At 34.1% G+C, this 22,216-nt stretch overlaps 4 protein-coding genes across 5 annotated transcripts; 3 read left to right on the top strand and 1 right to left on the bottom strand.

Moving 5' to 3' along the window:
* Window positions 1-1,427: 1,427 nt before the first annotated feature.
* LOC132182731 (S-adenosyl-L-methionine-dependent methyltransferases superfamily protein) lies at window positions 1,428-2,657 on the bottom strand. Of its 2 annotated transcripts, none has more exons than XM_059596060.2 (2): window positions 2,086-2,657; window positions 1,428-1,833 (listed from the first exon to the last, which is right to left on the bottom strand). In XM_059596060.2, the coding sequence occupies exons 1-2, from the start codon at window positions 2,629-2,631 to the stop codon at window positions 1,513-1,515; spliced, it is 867 nt and encodes a 288-aa protein (XP_059452043.2). In that variant the 5' UTR covers window positions 2,632-2,657; the 3' UTR covers window positions 1,428-1,512. The 2 variants fall into 2 exon arrangements, with proteins under 2 accessions (XP_059452043.2, XP_059452044.2); XM_059596061.2 differs by having other exon boundaries at window positions 2,119-2,657.
* Window positions 2,658-7,522: 4,865 nt separating this feature from the next.
* Window positions 7,523-11,466, top strand: CYP724A1 (cytochrome P450, family 724, subfamily A, polypeptide 1). Its single transcript, XM_059596539.2, has 9 exons — window positions 7,523-7,734; window positions 7,827-8,151; window positions 8,296-8,448; window positions 8,549-8,824; window positions 8,945-9,031; window positions 9,380-9,458; window positions 9,564-9,670; window positions 10,500-10,618; window positions 11,321-11,466. Exons 1-9 carry the CDS (start codon window positions 7,523-7,525, stop codon window positions 11,415-11,417), a joined length of 1,455 nt encoding a protein of 484 aa, XP_059452522.2. The 3' UTR covers window positions 11,418-11,466.
* A 2,302-nt stretch (window positions 11,467-13,768) lies between these two features.
* On the top strand, window positions 13,769-17,555 carry PBB2 (20S proteasome beta subunit PBB2). Its single transcript, XM_059596508.2, has 9 exons — window positions 13,769-13,877; window positions 14,432-14,598; window positions 15,557-15,698; window positions 15,847-15,943; window positions 16,029-16,098; window positions 16,194-16,298; window positions 16,646-16,744; window positions 16,848-16,935; window positions 17,196-17,555. Exons 2-9 carry the CDS (start codon window positions 14,452-14,454, stop codon window positions 17,273-17,275), a joined length of 828 nt encoding a protein of 275 aa, XP_059452491.1. The 5' UTR covers window positions 13,769-13,877; window positions 14,432-14,451; the 3' UTR covers window positions 17,276-17,555.
* Window positions 17,556-18,805: 1,250 nt separating this feature from the next.
* On the top strand, window positions 18,806-21,955 carry GB2 (GTP-binding 2). Its single transcript, XM_059593536.2, has 6 exons — window positions 18,806-19,060; window positions 19,152-19,291; window positions 20,192-20,274; window positions 20,889-21,093; window positions 21,229-21,297; window positions 21,677-21,955. The coding sequence occupies exons 1-6, from the start codon at window positions 19,015-19,017 to the stop codon at window positions 21,767-21,769; spliced, it is 636 nt and encodes a 211-aa protein (XP_059449519.1). The 5' UTR covers window positions 18,806-19,014; the 3' UTR covers window positions 21,770-21,955.
* The last annotated feature ends 261 nt before the right edge of the window (window positions 21,956-22,216 follow it).

The raw sequence follows: 22,216 nt of genomic DNA, 5'->3' as shown, positions 1-22,216 counted from the left end.
TAAAACAAAAGAGGCATGCCGCGTGCAAAAAAAAAATTTTGCCCGGGTGTGCCACGCACGCCGCGTGCCCTGTATCAGTGCCCTACGTCATATTAGAGAGAAATGACTCTCTTTTTTTTTTTTCTTTTTTTTCTCTCTCTCTTTCTCTCTCTATTATGCTAGCCAAATGTTAAAATATGAGACAAAATAAGTTGCATTGGGTTTAACAATTTAGAGAAATATTCGATGAGTCACTACACCAAATTCATTTATCAAATGTTAATATATATATATATATATATATTATTCTCTAACATTCTCCTCTTAATAAAGAATAAAGTAATTTTTGAGAAATAATATTTAAATTGAATAGTTAAAATAGAGAGTGAGAGGTAGGTATTTTGAAAAAATTATTAGCTAAAATAAAAATAATAATAATAATAATTTTTTAGCTAAAATAAAAGCAAATTTGCTCAAGTGAATAATAAAATCTTTAAAGAAATTAGCATTTAAAAGCTTAAACTGCAAGGAAAAGATAAATTGAATTATTTAATTAATACTTTAACAAAATAAAACACGTGAATGTATTACAAACTACAGTGTTACTACGAGCAAAGGGAGAAGAGGACAAGAAATTTATTATTGAAAATAACTTAACCAATTAGTCAAAAAAATAACACAATTTTGTGTTACTTCTTTTTATTGATTGGATAAAAAATACGATATAGTTAGAACCCTACAGATACTCTTGTTCAGACAAGTTCCAATCGAGCCTTTGACTAGACGCCTCATAGAGAAGTATTGAAGACGCTACAACACTCGTTCGAACGCAGGCCAATTGGGACTCCAACCAAGGCTCTCAGAAATAGTTTTTGTATTTCTTTGGACAGCCCGTTTTGACCAAGTAAGCTTTGAAATTAGAAAATATTCATAAAATATGAAGTTACCCCTTTGAATAAGCTTTCCATCACTACCAACATTGTCTTCATCCGATATTGAAATCTCAAGATATTACAATTTTTATTACAACTTACTTATTCCCATCCCCATGGATTTAATGTGGCCGACCCATTTGGTAAAAATTGGTGAAATGTCAGTTAGGATGATCCAATGTCACATTCAACAATTATATCTTCGCAGATTTAAAATGTCTTGAAAAATAATTTAAACAAAACAATCGAACATAAAAGATTGATCTTTCAAGATATTGGAACGTTCTTAATATACTTTACTTCCTACTCCTACTGTTCTAACTTTTAACATTTATTTCTACTTTCTTATGGTTAGATCTTGAGAAGTTTTATACGAGAAAAAAAAATCTCAAATAGATTTCTCAATTTCTATGTAATTGTTTTTTAAACTTAATTAATCTAGAATTATAAAAGCTATTTCTTATGTTTTTATTGCAGAAGAAATCTCAATATATATGTTAACCAAGAGCCAAAAAAATAAAAATAAAAAATGGAAAGTAAATGGGAATAAAGGCACAAATTAAGTTCCATGTTCTTCCATAGAAAGAGGGTAATCTCATATTCATTCATATGTTGGTTTGAAGTTCTTGTAAGCTATCACTGCATAGAAGGGATCTGATCCAGACAACAATCCCAGCAGCCTCATGATCCAACTGAGTGGTGATTTGTCTTCTCGAGCACCAGCAGGAGCTGGTAACTTTCTAATGGTTTCTGGTTGTGTGAATCCTTCCACAGATTGGAAGTATTGCACTACCAGTTGCACTCTGCTGTAAGCAGTTCCTTCTCTCCATGTGCTTATGGCTTTCTCATAGAACAATCGATTGCTAAAGCTCACAATCAACATCCCTCCTGGCCTTAGCACCCGAAACACCTCTGCAAATACCTGCAATATATGTGATGTTAGTCAATTAGTTTTCAAAGGAAGGCAATGCTTCCAAAGGCCAGGATGTAGCTTAAGATGTTGATTGAGCTACTTGAAAACCAGTTTCAAACACCAAGAAACTGAAAATTTCAATAATTACCCAATATTTCATTCTAAAAGTTGATCAATCTGTTGGATTCAGAACTCTATTATAATAGTAACTAAAAAGCTAAACTGATTGTTAGAGAAAAAGACTCCATCAAAGAATCAGACCTTCTCTGGGTGTTGAAGATACTGAACACTCACTGTGCATATCACTGCATCCAAGCTACAGCTCTCCAACTCAAGCTGTTGATCCTGATTCAGATCTTTCACAAAGAAATAGTCCAGCCGGGGGTTCTTTGCAAGCTCTTGTGCATTTAGGCCATGTCCCACCACTCTTTTGTATGTTACTTCCTCAGGTAAGTGGCTAACCCATGAGCTCATGAGGTCAAGAATTTCCCACTCAGGGCTCAGCTTTTCTCTGTAGAGATTGGTCAATGTGGATATAAAGCCATCATCAACATGGGTCACAAAGCGCGGATAAGCATAGAATTCTCTGTCAGGGTAGGTGTTTAGTTTTGTTCTGCCTTCCTGGGTGAGAACAAGGCGTTTGATTTTTCCTGCAGCTGAGGAGAACTGTTTAGTTTGCTTGCCTTCTTCATTCAAAGTGTTCTCTATTTTGGATGGAAGAATTTTGGGCATAGAAGAGAAGGTTTGTGTGTTGTTGGTTGGAGCATATGGGTGCCATGGCTTGGGGTTTGGATGAAAGGTGAGCATGTGTAAAGTTTATCAAATTGACTTTAGTGTGTGTGTGTGTTTGGAAGATGATTGTATTGTAGGAGATAACTTGTTACTGGTTGTGAGAAATTGTGGCTTCCTATTGGCAGCCTAATTCTTAAATTCATTGGATCATATGTTGGTGGAGTTTCTTGTTGGGCTGTAAGTACTTGGGCTTAGGCTTGTGACCCACAGGAGTTCATTGGCGGGTTTTGTCATGTTTCAACCGATGTATACATGGGCTCAATTATAGCTAGAGGTCCTTCAAAGTGGCAAGAGGATGGGATAAGATCTTCTTAGCTAGTGGAACTACTTTTATAATTATGATTAAATTCCACGGCATTTAATGGTGAATATGTTGCTTACATTATCACGTTATTTAAAATTTTTAAATAATGTGATATGTTAGATATAGCCCATAAAATAGTTGAAAGGAAGAGAATCATATATCCCTTTGGCCAACTAGCATTAATGGGTCACTTTAATTGTATGAAGATTGTTAGGGTATTAATAAGTTTTTTATAAACTAAGGAAGTGGTTTTTCATGTGGTGAACGCCTGAACAGTTGCAGAGAAAACAAGTGGAGCTGCTCTTTTGTCTGTATCATGTGCAGGAGATAATGAATAAGAACAGGGAAAGTAAGGGAAACAAAGAGTTGAAAGACCCTGCAGAAAACGTGAGGCCTCGAGAGGTTAAAATTTGCTCTATCAAAAAAAAAAAAAAGAGGAAAATTTGTCCTTTTAGAAAAGAAAGTCTGAAGCTTGCCGAAACGAAAAAGAGAGAAATCAAAGGAGAAACAGTGAAAACGTGAAGGAGATGCATGTTCTCTTGAGGCCGAGGATCCTTTGTTTTAGAAAATCATGACAAAGAAGCAAAACTAGGAATTGCAATAACCTACACTTAATTAGGTTTTGTCCACCCCCATTGACTTTGGGAGTCGTTAAAGTTAACAAGGTTTCAAAATAAACTGAAAATTATCTAGCTAATTATATTAATTTGAAAGATATTTTTGTTCTTTTATTTTTTTAAGAGACAAAAATACTCATAAAAAATAACTAATTGGATATTCTTCAGAGAATAATAAATGCCATGTGAACCACCAAATCATCGGTTTATAATAAAAGTTGTAACACTCCAGCTCCAAGTGTTTTCCTAATTATATTTAGCCGCCCTTCTTTCCGCACATATTGTTTTGTGATTTTTAATATATATATAATTAAATAGTCCCACTCCGCCATTCTTTCGGCTTTGGTAAGACAAAATCAATCCATGGCTTGATCACTATGTATAGGTTTTTCTTTTAACCAAAGGCAATTAGTCATTTTGTCCCTCTAGGGATAGAATTGTAGCTCAATTAATTACACCAAATCCCCAACTAAAAGACAACACTAATCATGATTTGTCTGCTCAAACGTGCAACGTGGTCGGATAGAAAACTCTCAAGAAAGGGTTTTAGTTTTGAGAGGATGTCTTTAATTATTATTATGTGTGTGAAAGAGAAAGAGAGAGAGTGGTACAGATCGAAATCTTGGTCGACAAACTTGTACATGCATGTCTACATCATGTCATGTTCGTGCATATTAAAGCATGTAAAAGGAGCTTTGCCAAGGATAATATATATATGACTATCTATCTATTATAGGTGACAATGTTGCATTTTATTAAAAGAAGAATAAATTTCAAAGATGATGTTGTTGGAATTGAGAAGGTGATCAAGGCATTTTTAAAGGGTTTGATAAATATGCGTATTTAAAAACACTTTATTGTCATCTTTAAGAGGTAGCTCAATCGACTGAGACCACGTCTACTGAAGCGGAGGTCACTAGTTCGAATCTTCCTCCCCCCTCTTGTGTGAACATGTAAAAAAAAAAAAAAAAAAACATTTTATTGCCTACAATTTGAAAATGTTTGTTTGTTAATGGTTTTTGTATATATAGTGATTTTTTTTTTTTAAAGTATTATTATAACGTGACATAAAGGTAGAAACAGTATTGAATGTTAATTTTTTTAGTTTTGCAGGGCACTAATCTTATAGTTTTTAAAGTAGTTTTCAAAATGTTAAGGTTGTTTGTTAATATATTTTTTTTTCTTTGAAGAAAGAAAACAAAATAGAGAAGGAAAGAGCTTTAACAAATAAAACCATAATTTTCACGTGTTTTTAAATCGTCATTTTTTCAAAAGCACTCTTAAACGGAACACTTTTCTACAAGTATTTGGCATACAAAATTGTGAGACCAAACGCACTCCTACTATGATTGATCATGTATGTTATTTATACAATTAATTTGTTTGACTTGATTTTTCTAGCTAGGTGCATGTTCATTCAGTCCAAAAAGAAAAAACATTGTTCATACACCCTCAAGGTGAGAAAATATTGAATATTGGAAAGGCATGGAAGTCATAATTGCAATATGAATTGATATCCAGCTAATTAAAACTTCTAGATACCAAGCAAGCTAGCCTCCAATGGCAATGGGGGCCGGGTCCCAACCCCATTGCACGTGCACCATGCAGTGTTAAAAGAACAGACAAAGTGAACCAATTTCCCTTTCCTTGCCTCCTCGCTTTTTGTTCTCTTAGATCTCACATAAAGCCCAAATACTCTCTTTCATCATGCAAAATTGATGGAAAATGTTTCTCTTGGTTCTAATTAGACCGACATTTAATTAATTTAATTTAACCTTTTTTTTTCTGAAAATGATTTTAATAATTTTACAAGTGTTTTGTATTTATGTCAGTTTATAAAGAGACTGATGAACTAGTTTGAAGAAAAAATTTGTCCAAAACATATTGCAAATTAAATCAAAACCACACACAAAGGGACAGCAACTAATTAATTATCAGAGGTTTTCAAACATTAATTTGTTCTTTATGGGTTTCAAAGGTGGTTGAATTTCACGGAGTAATGTTCCCTATTTGCTATCCTTTAGGGAACATATTATCATTATCTTATACGTGTTCAAGCCTCTCACTACAACTTCCTCTAGTGTTTGTAATAAGAGCACATAAACATTGAAAAATATTTGAGATGGAGGGCAGCATCAAGGGGGGGCTTTTGTTGTCAAGGTAGGGCACACTAGAATAATGTTTGACATTGAAAGCAAATTAGTAAGGCTTTTTGGTCTTGGGAGGGTTAGGTGAGCCTCCTTCTTCCAATTGTTCTCTTCTAGCTCTTCTATTTAATTAATATTTTTGGGGGAGACTATGATGATTATGATTGCACCTTTATGGACTTTTGATATTTATTAACTCCATATATACCATACATACCATACATACTTTAAACAACATTAATACGTACCGTGCATACATATATAATTAGAAGTTAGAAGTTATAAACTAGAGCTAGGGCATGCACATGTACATCTAGGGCTGGCAATTTTGACACGACCCGCAAACCTGACACGAACACGACACGAAGTTAACAGGTATTGGGTTTGGGCTTATCGGGTTTGGGTTTTAATCAAGTCTACCCGATTAAAATACGATTAAATTCGTGTCTGGCGGGTCAGTCGGGTCTGGCGGGTTAATCGAGTCTGGCAGGTCAATTCGGGTCTGGCGGGTCTCGGGTGACCTGCCATACCCTTTTTTTTATTAAAAAAAAAAAACCTATGTCTAAATTCTAACTAAGTTAACCCTAACACTTATCGACTCACTCACGCTTCATTTCACTCTTCACTTCACGACTTCACAGTCTTCACTTCATTAGCCTATTCCTTGTTGTTCTGTTACTTTTTCTATGTGGGTCTATATATTAAAACATTATCTTTTAAATCATTATTTATATATTAAAACATTCTCTTTTAAAACTTTTTATTCTTCTTAGATGGTTAGGATAAATTTGACTAGTCCTTTGGCCTAAGAGATCCCTTTATTAAATTATTTTTTCCAATTTTGATTAAGGTTTTTTTTTTTTTAAAAAAAAAAAAAAAGGTCGGGTCGGGTCATGTTACCTGTTTAGCGCACGAGTCGCGTCTACCCGATATGACCCGGTTATGTTAAACGGGTTAAGCGGGTCATGTCGGGTTATCCGAATATTTTTCGTGTTATAATCGTGTTAGACCCGCTAACCCGTTTAGCTAAACGGGTCGTGTTTGTGTTTTGGGTAATCGGGTCGCGGGTCTTAACGGGTCCTAATCGGGTCTACTCGATTACCCGTTTTGCCAGCCCCAGTACATCCAAACTAAAAAATATCCAATCATTAGAGGTTCAAATACATACACACATGTATGTATGTATATGTATATGTATATGTATATATAGCTCATGGTTATACGTACTATGTTAACACATAGGTAAATTCCGAACACTTGAATTGTCACTGATCAACAGCTAGCGAAATATTTGTCCGGTCAAATAGGTTTAATATTTCATTTCTGTTGTGTTTATAAAACAAAAGCATTGACAAATAACTTAAACTATTTCTTATTGTTAATTCCGAGCACTTAAATTGTCACCGATCAACAGCTAGCTAGCGAAATATTTGTCCGGTCAAATAGGTTTAATATCTCATTTCTCTTTTGTGTTTCTAAAACAAAAACATTGACAAATAACTTAAACTATTTCTTATTGTTTTTGTTTGATCTTTTCAAGACAGCAATACTCTAGCTAGGAGCTAGCTAACAAATTAACTAAAAATATAAAACACGAGCTCAATACAGTTTCAATATTACCTTAAAATACATTTTCAAACGAAATAATCAAGAAAACCCTTCTGGAAAACGCGCGTTGACAAAGGTATTTTATGTTTTTAGGAAGAAAAAAAAAAAGTAAAGGCAAAATATAGAATACTGCGTACGGGCCGATAGGGGTCGAGTGCCCATTTAAATGTGCAAGCAAAGAATATATGCATACAGAAACAAGCCAGCACTTGAGAGATCGAGACAAAAAAATGGTTGTGTTTTGGCCTATTTTGTTAGCTCTCTGGTTAGGAGGAGTACTCGGCTTGGCTTTTCTTCTCCTGCAGCACTTGTTTGCGAAAAGAGAGTCTCCAAATTTACCTCCTGGGAACATGGGATGGTTTCCTTTCGGAGAGACGATTGCCTTCCTCAAACCCCATAAATCAAACTGCACAGGGAGCTTCCTGCAAGAACATTGCTCTAGGTACGTACGTATAATATATATAATAATAATCTTTTTAATTATAATTTGACTTTTTTTTTTCTATTAATGGATATATATTTGGATGGATGCAGGTATGGGAAGATATTCAAATCCCATCTATTGGGTTCACCAACCATAGTTTCCTGCGATCATGAGTTCAACATGTTTGTTCTTCAGAACGAGGAGAAGCTATTCCAGGCCAGTTACCCCAAGGCCATGCTTGGCATTCTTGGCAAGTATAATTTGCTTATGGTGTCCGGAGACCTTCACAAGAAGCTCAGAAGCTTTGCCGTCAGCTTCATCGGCACCTCAAAGTCGTCCCCGGAATTCCTTCACTTTGTCGAGAAGCTCTCACTCTCCATGATTGGTTCATGGAGAAACTCCATACAAGTTTCGTTTTACAAAGAAGCTAAAGCGGTACTACTACTACGTACTTGCAAAATCAAAATTGGTCTAGCGCTAGCTAGCTCTACTTTTAATAATATATATTTCATCCATCTTTAATTAATTTTAATTTTAATTTTGTGTGTGTGATTCACATATATATATATATATATATAGTTTGCACTCAATACTATGATGAAGCAGCTGTTGAGCATTAAACCAGACGAGCCACTAGCCTCAAAGATGTTACAAAACTTCGAAACCTTCATGAGAGGGTTTGTTTCTTTGCCAGTAAATATCCCTGGGACCGGATACGCCAACGCTGTGAAGGTATAATAATATATATTGATCATATGGATGATCCATATATGTCAAATCTATACCTTTAATTTTTCTGCTTTAATTATTTAATTATTTGGCTTATTTTTAGGCTAGAGCAAGGCTTACGTCCACCGTTGAAGAAATCATACAAGAGAGGGAAAAAAGGAAGGTGAGCCAGGGCCAGGGCCAGGGGGTTAATGTAGATGATAAAGGAGCCGGAGATTTCTTGGATGTGATTTTGTCAAAGCAGTGCCTATTAAACCGTGACGAGATTGTGAGCCTTGTTGTGGACCTCATGTTAGGAGGCTACGAGACAACCGCAACTCTTATGTCCTTGATTGTCTACTTTCTTCCCCATTCACCAAATGCTTTACAAAAACTCAAGGTTCTCTCTCTCTCTCTCTCGTTTAAGAGCTAATTAAGGAACACCCCCACATCAGCACAATAAAACACGACAATCTTCTAAATATATAGCATTTCCTAACATAGTAACATGTATATGCAGGAGGAACACCGAGGGATAAGGAAAAGCAAAGAGGCTGGGGAGCCTTTGAACTGGGACGATTACAAGAAAATGGAGTTCACTTCCCATGTACGTATATAGCTAATTTTTACACACAATCTCTTTGTAATATTAATTAATAATTATTAAGAGCATGTTTAGGATTACGTTTGAGAAATAGAGCTTTTAAGTGAAAAAGAGCTTTTGGGCAAAAGTTTCATTTTTAAGCTTTTGTCAAAAGTGCGTTTTGGCTATTTTTAAACTTTTTGGACCCTTAAAAGCGCTTTTATTTTTTTTTTACCAAACGAGTAATTTTTTTTTTCAAACGGGCTTTTTAAGTATTAAAAGTATTTTTAGGCCATTCAAACGCAATCTCAAACAAACTCTAAATTAAACTAATATATATTTAACCATTAATTAATGTGCTTGTCCCTGCAGGTTATATCCGAAGCTTCCAGATGTGGGAATGTTGTCAAATTTGTGCACCGGAAAGCTCTTCAAGATGTTCAATTTAAAGGTTCTTAATTTACTTCACTGTTTTGGCATATAATTAATAGCCAGCCTCCCATGATGACATCTTCTTACATACTTAATGGATATCATTATTTACACACTGTTGCAGGTTTTCTCATACCCGCAGGATGGAAGGTTTTTCCCATCATTAGTGCACCAAATTTTGATGCAACCCTTCATGAAAATCCCTTCGAATTTAATCCTTGGAGATGGTTTGTACGTATCAATTCTTCCCTCTACCTACCCAAATTAATCTAACCACCTCAATTGCTCAGCATCAATGTTGCTGTAAAATTTGAAAAGCTTAAAAGAGAGGGATATATATGGAGCTACTTATCTTAGACAACCTACGATGTAGGATCCAATTGTTCGGAGTAGGTGGGCCCACAATTCCACTCTCGAACAGCCTAATAATAAGGAATCCAGTCCCTAACATTTACCTTTACTATTATTATTTTTTAAAAAACATTCATAGCATAACTTATAGACAAAAATTCATACTAATCTTTGAAAAAGGTAACAAACATTCCCTTTAGTAATTATTTAAGAATATAATTAAACTAAAAAGTTTTAAAATTTTGGTAATTAACCACCTCTTTAATTTATGGTAAAAATCAACAATTAATTAATTTCTTCTTTCCCAATCTTTAACAACTAAGCTTTGAATAAAATAATAAAAGCTCCGAGATCATTATAGCAAGTAATTGATCAATTTAAACTAAAATGTTTTACATTTTTGGTAACCATGCACCTAGCTCCCTAATTAAGGTAATAATCAGAAACCACGTTTTTCTAATTCTTTCCCAATCTTTTGCCAAGTATCGATTATTTTATTTATAAATTCACATGCATGCTCCTCACCCAATATATATATATATATATATATATATATATATATATATATAGACAAGCATTTCATATAGACAATCATGATTAATAAACTAAGGTGTAGATGGATAAGATAATTAGGATAAAATTAAATTGAAAAGACATTAATATATATATACAGACATGGGCCTTTCTCAATATTTGTCCCCATTTGCAGGATGAAACGACGAGCAAGAAATTGGCACCTTTTGGCGGTGGACCAAGGCTGTGTCCTGGTGCTGAACTTGCAAAAGTAGAGATTGCATACTTTCTTCATCATTTTGTCCTTAATTATAGGTAACATTTCACTAACCAGCCCCACTCAAATGATGGCATATATGCATGGATTGTGGATATAGATGGCACTCCAATCACATCATGTAGGATCTGTTTGATTTTCCGGTTTCAAAATTTTAGCAGTTAAATGTTCGGTAAAATCATAGTTTGGCATTCAAAATTATAATGTTAATCAATCCTTGTTATATATATATAAGAGTTGATTGCCAGCATGGTTAAAAGAATTTAAAGTTTTCTTTTAAATTAGATAAGTGATATATTGCAATAAAAATATTATTTTTTGTCCATAAAAGTCTTATGTGGCAAGAAACCATAGGCTCATCCATAGTTGCTGTAACCCCACCCACTGATAGATCTATGACCTCTTGCCACCTAAAATTTTTATGGGCAAAAAATAATTTTTTTATTACACTATAGCATATCTCTTTAATTAAATTATGTTAGAAGAATTTCCTTCAACTCTCGGTCTATTAAACCGACATGTGTTTAGAAAATACATGTGAGTATCACATACATTATAATACGTGTACATGTCATTTTATTAAACAAAGTTGGATAAAAACTTTATCCTAAAATTAATTATTAAAGCAGCTCTTTAGGACTCAAACTTTATGTGTGATTTGATACTTTTTTTGGTATATATATATATATATATATATATATATATATATATTATCATCTTATGTGTTAATGTTGCAACAGGTGGAAAATAAAAGCAGATGACTGCCCACTTGCTCACCCTTATGTGTTGTTCCGGAGAGGCTTGCAACTGGAGATGACTGCCCTACACGGATATTGATCCTGGCAATTGGATTTCAACGGCCTTAATGCACTCACACCAAAGGTTTAGCGTATAAGCATCAGGCACCAAACAAGTGGGCTTGTCAAAAGGAACCTTGTCTTGCAGAGATTGGACCAAATTTTTTTAATTTATTTAGTAGTGTTTAGGCAGCTTGGCATGAGAAACAAAAAGAACGAAAACGTGGTACCACATTTTCTAACTTTTGGCCTTTCCAGAGTCTTCTATTTTAGGTGATCGAAAACACATGTATTAGAAAAAAACAAAAAAAAAAATCATTATCATCTTTTATATATATATATATATATATATATATATAGCTAAATGTCAATGCCAGTGTATAACTCTGCATATATAATCTCAAGTCTCTTTCCTTTCGGTAAGGATAAAGATAATGTAAATAGCCATAAGAAAACGATTAATGCTATACACTACACTTTTTATCTCATACGACCAATTAATTGTATCACATCAACAAAGTGAGTTAAAGTGCAGTATATAATATTTTTCTAAGAAGAATGTTTGGTTAATAAATAACGACAACAAGAGTAGCACAAAAACAAAAGCAACAATACTGTTGGAAATGACGGTTTCAATATTCTCATACGTACATAATCTTTTATATAAACATTAGGGTGGACACACACTAGAGATGAAAGCTGCCTCGAGGAGAGCCAAGTTCTGTTGTTGATCTAAGTGACTAGCACATTGAGAATTCTTATTGTCGCTTCAACTAAGAATGTTTTTATCTATATCATTTGTAAACTAATTGGGTCTTCACTTACGCTGGTTTTTTCAATATAACCAAGATTATCTATTGATTTACTTAGCATCTATATTTGTATTCTAAGATTCTTTTGGGCAATATTGAATTGAACCATTTTTTATTTATTTATAAGAGTAATATTATTTAGTAGACTACTATACAACTGTCATATAATTGGAATGACGTTATAGTAAAAAATAGCCTTTTTGTAAAACAAAATAAAGAAGGGTTGATTTTCATTGACACATTATCATAATTGTATAGTAATCATATAACCATCTACTAAATAGCATTTCTCTTTTTATAAAGTTTTTTCCCCTTATTTACATGAAAAAATATATATATATATATATGATTTGAATATTTCATTTTGGAAAGCAAAGCCTGATGAGCCATGACGCAATAAAAGAAACCAACAACACTGCTTGTGCTTTTCCTCTTCCCTTATTCAAATGAAGCTCTAATTAACTCTTGGATCGGAAAGAAGCAGGAAAATAAGTGAATATCCAAGAAATCCATAAAGTCGTTTGTTAAAGTTATTACGGCGCTTCATTATCGCCTTTTTAGATGACCTTACAAAATTAAACAGGCGGTATCATGAAGTTGCAACGGCGCCTTTTGATGTCGATGCTAATTAAGAAAGGCGTTGCAGAAGTTATCTAAACAACCGGGCTGCAGTTATCTAAATATTTGAATATTCTAAACTTATTGGAAAATAAAAAATACAAATCTAAACCAACATAAGACTTATAATCTTTATAAACAATATGACGATTTACATGATATTTATCACATTGGCCACTATAATATAAATTATTGTATAATAATTCATGTGACAATTATTTTTTATAAATTGTAAATTATCGTGTCAATTTGTAGAAAATTTATAGTAAAAACTTCAGGGTCGAAAACAATTTCAAAAGTTCATTAATTATGAGAAATATATGATATAAACATTTAAAAATAATAAGTAAAAAATCTTATTTTATTTAGCAGTGGAAAGAGACAACAATAAGAAAATCTCTCTCTCTCTCTCTCTCTCTATATATATATATATATATAACTTCACTTGCCTTATGATATTTTCACACTTTTTCAATCATTTCTTTAAAGTTTTAAAAGTTTACAGTATCACCGTATTATGAGCATTTAGGATTAAATTAAATGACTAATAAGTAAAATGTCTCTTATATTATTTCTTGTAAAACTTATAAAAATAAAAATTATCTTCATTAAGCAATTAAAAAAAAAAAACACCGAACAACTTGACTCACGACCGGTGGTGGAATAGTTGAGAAGTACTTTTTTTTTAATAAAAAAAGAAATGAGTATTTTGGTGTCCTCCGTTAGAATTTAACAGAAAAAACTCAACAAATATGTGACATTGCAAAATTTTGAAATACGAAAATATGACATTTTGACGTTTTGAAACTTTAAGGGTATGATCGCAAAAATGATCGGATACCGGAAGTTAAGTTAAATTTTATTTATTTATTTATTTATTTTGTTTTCTTTTGTTTTTTTGTTTTTTTGTTTTGTTTTTTGGGTCACGGAGAACCTTAAAAAAAATAAAAATAAAAATAGGGAGGCAAAGCTGTAAAGGCTAAACGCTGAAGGCATTCCTTCTCTTCTTCTGTTCAGTGGCGTAGCTTTTGCTCTGTAAAATTGGATTTCCGTGGAAATCTCACCCGCAGGTAATACGATTCTTCTTCTTCAACACCCTTGTTATTCGTTAGCCTAGGCTTCGAAATTTCGATCTTTTCCAATTCTACTGCGAGTTTTGCCCTTTTTGTTTGATTTACGATTAGATTAATCTTATAAATCGTTAACCCAGATCCTGTTCCTTCTAGGTTATGAACTTATAGAAACCGCTAATTACTTAGTTTGCACTTGAAATTATAGCTGACTAGGGAGAAAAAATCGTGGGTTTTGATCTGGTAAGCCGGAAGGCGTGAGCTTGATAGAAAGTTGTTGATTTGGGTCTGTTAAAGCGCATAGGGGTTTCTGAAAATAAGAATCTGATATGACCCATTCGGTTGCTTAGGAGATTTTGAGGTAGATTTTAGGGTTTTAGTTATTTTGGACCGGTGAATCTTACTCGTTGGAACTAAATGCAACTATTTTGTAGTTGGGCCGAGTTTTTTTTAGAAGATGTAAACTTTTCTCTTTGTTTATTTGTTTTTGTTGTAGTAATCAGCTTTTTATGGTGTTGTAGAGTGTGATAAGTCTTTTCGCTGTCTATGTGCAGGTTAAGTTCAAAGTTTTAACATGTCTAACTCCAGTATAGATGTTCCTCCCAAAGGTGGATTTAGTTTTGACCTTTGCAGAAGAAATGATATGCTTGCTAAGAAGGGAGTTCAGCCACCGTCTTCTTTTCGGAAGACGGGAACTACAATTGTTGGTTTAATTTTCCAGGTAGGACTGTTTGATGTACAATTGATCAGCTATTTTTTATTTAAATATTGAAATATTGATGCTGAAAATTAGTTAATGGTTTGCCAATTGAGGGTTTTTTTTTTTTTTTTGGGGGGGGGGGGGGGGGGGGGGGGGGGTTGATGGGGGAGGTGGGAGATTGAGTCATATTATTCACAGGAAAATATTTCCAGACTTTCAAGCTAACCATATTGATGTTAGATTCACAGAGTAAAAGTTTATGAATAGATACTAATTGGTTGGTGAGTTGGCAGGTAGATCAAGGAACAAAAGCAGAAGTGGATAATGTAGATAAAGTTTATATTTTCAAATATATTGATCATAAGAATATGCAAAGATATGGATTTCTATAGTGTGCAGTGATCTAGAATGAATCTTGCTTCTGGAAGGATTTAAGTGCATATTTCATCATTCACAATTTACTTTATCTAATTTGCGTTTCACAATGAATATAGAATTACAGTAATCTTGTTCTAGAATTTGAAATATTTGCTATTGAAAAGATCTTTTTGTTTGTCAGACTTTTTTTTTTTTTCTATAATTTTTTGTTTGTCAGATTATTGAGAACAAATTCAAATGCATGTATATGACATATAGGAATTTTGGTACATTTGAACACATTCATTTCTTATAACCATATGGATGTTGATTGTGCTTGTTTATTTTCTTCAATCGCAGGGCATTAGGTGGAACTGGTAAAATAGAAAGAAAAAAAAATAAAAAAATTAGAAGTATTGGAAGACTTTGTTATGGATGTGTATGATCTTCTTGACCATTGCGTCATTTTTTGGAATTAGTAGATACACATCATCCATGTTAATGTGTTCCAAGTTTGCCTGAACCGTATGGTTAAATGTTTGTTTTAGCTATTGTATTCTGGCAGAAACTCTTCCTGGGATTTATATACTTATATTTTGCTCTTTTTCAACAATTTGTTCAGGATGGCGTCATTCTTGGAGCAGATACAAGAGCCACTGAAGGACCCATAGTTTGTGATAAGAACTGTGAAAAGATTCACTATATGGCACCAAACATATATTGTTGTGGAGCAGGAACTGCTGCTGATACAGAGGCAGTAACAGGTATTTGTTAGGCCGAAGTTCAATGTGGTGACATTGTTGCGCTCTTGCTCTTGATCACCTCATGGCTGCTCGAAACATGAAGAATATAATATTGTTTTACCATCTTTGTATGACTATGGCTAATGTGCTGCTTTGGTGTTTGCTTTAGACATGGTCAGCTCACAGCTGCAACTGCATCGTTACCATACTGGTCGAGAATCAAGGGTTGTTACGGCTCTGACCCTTCTTAAGAAACACCTTTTCAAGTTAAGTTTCATCTGTTTCTAAAACTTCTCAAAGTTTTCTCTAAACAATCATTGTTCGATTCTAACTGCTCAATATGTTTTCCAGCTACCAAGGCCATGTCCAAGCTGCTTTGGTTCTTGGTGGAGTCGATGTTACTGGACCTCATCTACATACTGTGAGTATGGTTTCAAGCCTTTAGATTTGGCATTAACTTTATTTTGCTTGCATCATTTGTTGATTTCTTACAATTGCAACCATTCAAATTTGCAGATATACCCCCATGGATCAACTGACACACTGCCATTTGCAACGATGGGCTCTGGTTCACTTGCTGCTATGTCTGTGTTCGAGTCCAAGTACAGAGAAGGCCTGACTGTAAGTTAGTGTTTTGCTGTGTAAAGTTTGTTACAAGTTGACTACTAGTATAATGCAGTAGTATAAAGATATAGACAACTTCGGTACATCTATTACAATGAGTGGTTACCTTTCCATCTTCAAATTTGATTTATGTACTTAGATGGTCGAGTGTCCATTACAATTGTCAAGATAGTTAATATAGTATATCAAACAACTAATAACTCATCGAAGTTAGACATGGTTTTACTCATCAAAAAGAAGCCGTTAGACATGGTTTTATCAAGACCTGCTTTCTGCTTCAACCTTCTTCATTGAATCTAAAATGCGTACATTTTCTCACAATCCTTTTTTTTTTTTTTTTACAGAGGGATGAAGGAATAACTATTGTTGTTGAAGCTATATGCTCTGGTATATTTAATGATTTGGGAAGTGGAAGCAATGTTGATGTCTGTGTGATAACCAAGGTTTGTTCCTTAGAAGTTTACACCACTCTTTTTTTTTCTTGGGAAAAGTATTCGTAATTTAATTTTGGTGTAAGTTTCTCCTAATCATGAACTTCTGGCACAGGGGCACAAGGAGTACCTTAGAAACCATCTGTTGCCAAATCCGCGTACCTTTGTCAATCCTAAAGGCTTTACTTTTCCTAAGAAGATTGGTCAGTGACATACTCCCAAAATTTTATTTGCTATACAAATACTTGGCAACATCCCTAGCTTACAAATCATTTGCTCTATTTAATGACTGATTGGTCTTGGTTATCAGACAGCTAAAATTGAATGATTAAACTAGCATAATTTGACTTGTAATGGCATATAAGTAACAGTTTTTCAAAATTATGTTTATTTACCCCTTTTTAAGAAAGATGATGCTTACTCTTTTGATTATTTGGTCATGTTGTGTTTACTGTTGTTACAGAAGTTCTCTTAACGAAGATTACTCCATTGAAGGAGAAGGTGGGAGTGATTGAAGGAGGAGGAGATGCAATGGAAGAGTGAAAATCATCAAACAGTCGGCAGTACGGGGTTGAGTTGTTTTTCCAACTCACATTATAATCTTTTTATTAAGTGGAACAATGATTTTGTTATCAGTTTCCAGTTTCAAAATCTCAATAGGTCCAGACATTAGAACTTCTCATGGATTTCAATTTTCCAAACTCACGTGCAGCCTGGCCAGAGATGTGTTTAGCTGATTTGTTCTTGGATCTTGGTCACTTAAATTGTGCCTTTTAAGGTATTATGATTTTTGTTGATTAACAGCGTTAAGCAGATTCAACTATGAAGGTCTAGGGCACATGGTGCAGGCTGATTCCTATGATAACCTTTCAACATGATTATTTTCTGCATTACTAGAGTTCTTATGGGTGGCAATTCAGGTTCATAGGACGGATTCGTGTCGAGTCATGAAGATATGACTATATGGGTTGGACACGAACATGATGAATTTAATTAATCGTTTCAAATCTCACGACATTGTGTGAATATCTTTTTGCTGCCAAAGCTAGCATAGTGTGCTGATAAAGATAAAGATAAGATAACTTTTGAGTCACTTAAACTTCAAGAAGCCCTATCAACGTACGTATGCGTATCCATAACATATTGACCTCCTAAAGTCTTATTCAGAGTCCTAAAAGGTTTAAAGCGATGCGAGGCCTCTGTTTGAAGCAAGCCGAAAGAGAAAAACATAAAGAAAAAAAAAGGGTCATGGTGACAATGTCATTTGCTTCTGAAATGAGAATCCTAATCCTTCTCATGTATGTACATGATCTGATACTACTAATTAAATGAGTAAACAAGATAGATATCTATTATGATAATCATTCTATTAATGAAATGAGTAAACAAGAGATCTATTATGATAATTATTCTATTAATTAAATGAGTTAACAAGAGATCTATTATGTTAATCATTCTATTAATCAAATGAGAAAAAATGTTCTTTCATAAATTATAATGGTTGTCTCAACTTAGAATAGGAGACTCCTGTCTTTTCTTTTCTTTTCTTTTTTTAATAAAGACTGATCTTATTCAAATAAATCTAAGAGTAATCACTAAGAGCATAAAACTCTAAACAACAAGACCAGATTGCTCAAGAGAGAATTTATATCAATTGATAATTGATAAGAAATAAAAAGACGCAAATCTTCAACACCAAGTATTTATCATGAACATTGATTTAAAAAAATTAAAAAAAAAAAAAAAGTAATTATCATGAACATTCAATGGATAAAATAAAAAATAAATTAAGACTTACGAGTAGCTTAATTGAGGAGTGCCACGGGGTAAATCGAAATTTCTTGAAATTTAGTCCAAATTACATGTAATTCAAGCAAGAATGAGAAATTTTAATAATCAAATTACAATTTTAAATGTAAAGTAAAAAAATAATAATAATAATAATGTGTTTTTAAAAATCTGTAATTAATCTTTTAATCACGCTTTTTAAAATCGTGAAAACAAAAAGGCCAGCGATAGCCGAATAATTCCCCTCTCATATGCGCCTTTCCAGAAGCCTGAAGCAAACCTTAGCGTGTCGGACAACGTAACCAAAACGCCACCGTGTCTTCCGCAGCTCTCTTTATTAATTACAAGCACAACGCAACGCAAGCCTTTACGTTCCGTTCCAAACTCTCTTCTTCTTCTTCTTCTTCAGGAATCAGGGCTCTCTCTCAACCAAAGCTCCAAGCCAAGCTCTTCATCGCCACGACGTCGTGTAGTAGTTTCGGCAGACGGCAGCCATGTCTTACGACTACCTCTTCAAGTACATCATCATCGGCGATACAGGTCTGAGGTCTACTCCTTACAAAACCTAACTCTTTATGTTTTTTCTCTTTTTGGGTGGGGGTGATAAGGGCTGTGATTGGGTGTGGTGCAGGCGTTGGGAAATCGTGCCTGCTCTTGCAATTCACCGACAAGAGGTTCCAGCCGGTGCATGATCTCACCATTGGTGTCGAATTCGGCGCTCGCATGGTCACCATCGACGGCCGTCCCATCAAGCTCCAGATTTGGGACACAGTAAGCCTTTGTTTTAAGCTTTGTTTTAAGCTTTTTTTTTCTTTTTTTTTTTGTGTGCCAAAAAAAGAGAGTTCAATTTTCAGTTTTTATTTTATTTCTTAAGTTGAAAAAATATACTAGGAGAAATTAACTTAGCAGCAATTAGAAAATCTTACAAGGTTTGGCATACAATAGGGGCAAGTAAAGCTTTGTGGGTTTCTGTTTTGCGAGGTGGGTTTTTGGGTTTTTGTTGAATTGTTACGATCAAGTTGAAGTCATGTGGTTATTTGATTGGAAAGAGTATTTTTAGAGTTTAATTTGGTCTCTATTTTGCATTCCTTAACCACCGAGCAAGTGTTCTCCACAAAATTGTGTTGCTTTCATTATTTTCCGACCTAATTGGTTCAATTGGTTGGATCTTAAACAATCATTTGTTTTATAAGTAAATCAGCCTCGTTAAAAGTGCAGAGGGGCAACCAAGTACCGAAAAAGTATAGAAGAGAGACCCCAAATTAGGGAGATTAAAAAAAAAACATTTAAACAAGCATTTGATTGAAAAGGAGATGAGTTTAATGCAATATCTCGGAATTTATTGATACTTTATGTGGGTTTGATTTGAGAATTATGTTACTTGGCCCGTATGTAGTGGCCTTGAAGGTATTGTAATCATGAAAGGAATCAGGGCCAGATTGCTGTCCTTTTGGACATTTAAGACACTCTAGCAGATTTTTTTTTTTTTTTTTTTTTTTTTCTGTATGTTGTCTGTTGGTGGAATGTCTTTTTCACCATTTTGTATATGAGATTGTTAAGTTTTAAGCCCGTATATTTAATCAAGGACATAATTTCTTTTAATTAATTACTGTGCTTTAGTAGCATGCTATTTGTTGTCATAAACCAAGGAACTTGTGGTTTTTCTTTCAGGCTGGGCAAGAATCTTTCCGGTCCATCACTAGATCTTACTACAGAGGAGCAGCTGGAGCACTTCTGGTATATGACATAACCAGGTGTGTGTGAGAGCAAGGACATAAACATTTTTTTTTTTAAAAAAAAAGAAGAATTTAGATTACGTATACTTTTTTGGTAATTATATTCATATATGCTTCCTTAGTAGGAAATGCACTGTAGCATCTGCATGCTTGCTATTATAGTCTTTGGTGAGCAGTGAAAAGCTTTGGGAAATTTGTTTAAAATAAAAAATAAAAAAAAGAAATGGGTTGCCATAGAATAATGTGCTATTTATTTGGAAGCTGTTGGAGTTACAGTGATGGCTTGGAGATATATTTGGTATCCATGCTGTTGTAGTTTTATGCCTTTTGAGTTTCTATAGCAACTGCTGCAGCGGATACTCTCTTGGTCCAAAGTCCAAATAGTTCAAATTTTTCCGGATTCAAACTAGATATTTCCTTTGGAAAGCTTTATTGGGAAGAGTGGCAGAACCAACCTTTAGTTTTTGGTTCTGTCCCCTGGCATTTAATCCTATGCCCAAGATATGAAATCACTCATGCCAAATGTTCTGAGGGTTAACTCATGAGGTTATATTTGCTCTGCCTCCAATCCCCTGTTCTCTGGCAATTTTGATTACCTTCAACTAAAACCATATTTTTGTTCTCTTGCCCAGGAGAGAGACATTTAATCATCTTGCAAGCTGGCTAGAGGATGCTCGGCAACATGCAAACCCCAACATGACAATCATGCTCATAGGGAACAAGAGTGATCTTGCCCATCGGAGGGCTGTCAGCAAAGAGGAAGGGGAACAATTTGCAAAGGAAAATGGACTTCTATTTTTGGAGGCATCTGCAAGAACAGCTCAAAATGTTGAAGAGGTGATATAACTCGGCCATATATATATTTTAAAAAAAGGGTCTATTTCATGGTGTTATACTATGGTTTATAGCATGACAAGTTAAATTGTCATCTTTTTTCAATAGCTTTAATCTAATATAGCGCATATCTTTCAGGCTTTCATAAGGACTGCTGCAAAAATCCTTCAGAATATTCAGGAAGGTGTATTTGATGTATCCAATGAGGTAATTCTTATGTCCTTTTGCTGGAGGGAAATGATAGGCAATTGGGATTTGGGACATTTATGAATCCTTTTTCTTCTTGCTCGAATTTTCCTTAACAGTATTAATGTTCTTTCACTTGTTGAAAGAAATAATGGAAAAGATGATGAATGTTGGAGATTTGACTTCGAAGATAACTAGGCTGTTTATGTTTGTACTCTAGTGGTTTTGTGTTGGTAGAGGCACTTTAAGAATTGTAAACATATGATTAGATGGTTGGGGCTGTCTGTTCGGGTTAATTGTTTGAGTGGAAAAATAAAAAATAAAAAATAGAGTTTTCAACCTCCCCATATTTGGATTGTGTGGACTAAGTTATTTTTTATCCTTTTGTTAATAACTGCAGTCATCTGGCATCAAGGTTGGGTATGGGCGCCCCCAAGGTCCATCAGGTGCGAGAGATGGAGCAGTTGCTCAGAGAGGTGGATGTTGTGGCTAATTGAAAGAGATTGCTTCTTTATTTGACCTTCTGTGCAATTAATTTCTTCGTTTCTTCATTCCTGTTACAAACACACTTGCAACTGTCATGCGACTATGGACAACATTAAGATGTATAGATTTGGTTGCAACTGTTCTTGGGACAGATTTGGTTCTGTTAGTAAATCAACTCCTTTTCAGTGCACCATTACAAAATTGGTCAATGCTATGTGTTTTTTTTTTTTTTTTTTTTTTTTTTTTTTTTTTTTTAAGTTTGCTATCTGGTTATTATTTTGCGAAAAGTAGACCTACCCCTCTCTAACACTCAATTTGGAAACACTAAATTTGCAATATTTCCCAAACTAAAGATTGCATTGATGCCTCTTCCAAACTATCAGAAACTTTTTATTCTCCGAAGAAAGACAAAATGTCGTTAAATTTTTTTTTCAAAAAGAAAAAGATGCATCGA

The sequence above is a fragment of the Corylus avellana genome, chromosome 5 (genome assembly GCF_965113065.1).
Source record: "Corylus avellana chromosome 5, dhCorAvel1.hap1.2, whole genome shotgun sequence".
NCBI lineage: Eukaryota > Viridiplantae > Streptophyta > Magnoliopsida > Fagales > Betulaceae > Corylus > Corylus avellana.
Note: the sequence above shows the minus strand (reverse complement) of the source record. Positions and strands in the feature narration are given on the sequence as shown.

Coding starts and splice junctions, on each gene's coding strand:
- LOC132182731 (XM_059596060.2), bottom strand. CDS start 2,631: ATGCTCACCTTTCATCCAAACCCCAAGCCATGGCACCCATATGCTCCA. Junction 1,834..2,085: donor ATCTTCAACACCCAGAGAAG/GTCTGATTCTTT, acceptor CATATATTGCAG/GTATTTGCAGAGGTGTTTCG.
- CYP724A1 (XM_059596539.2), top strand. CDS start 7,523: ATGGTTGTGTTTTGGCCTATTTTGTTAGCTCTCTGGTTAGGAGGAGTA. Junction 9,032..9,379: donor AAATGGAGTTCACTTCCCAT/GTACGTATATAG, acceptor TTGTCCCTGCAG/GTTATATCCGAAGCTTCCAG. Junction 10,619..11,320: donor CATTTTGTCCTTAATTATAG/GTAACATTTCAC, acceptor ATGTTGCAACAG/GTGGAAAATAAAAGCAGATG.
- PBB2 (XM_059596508.2), top strand. CDS start 14,452: ATGTCTAACTCCAGTATAGATGTTCCTCCCAAAGGTGGATTTAGTTTT. Junction 16,299..16,645: donor AGTACAGAGAAGGCCTGACT/GTAAGTTAGTGT, acceptor TTTTTTTTACAG/AGGGATGAAGGAATAACTAT. Junction 16,936..17,195: donor TACTTTTCCTAAGAAGATTG/GTCAGTGACATA, acceptor CTGTTGTTACAG/AAGTTCTCTTAACGAAGATT.
- GB2 (XM_059593536.2), top strand. CDS start 19,015: ATGTCTTACGACTACCTCTTCAAGTACATCATCATCGGCGATACAG. Junction 19,292..20,191: donor AGCTCCAGATTTGGGACACA/GTAAGCCTTTGT, acceptor TTTTTCTTTCAG/GCTGGGCAAGAATCTTTCCG. Junction 21,094..21,228: donor CAGCTCAAAATGTTGAAGAG/GTGATATAACTC, acceptor CATATCTTTCAG/GCTTTCATAAGGACTGCTGC.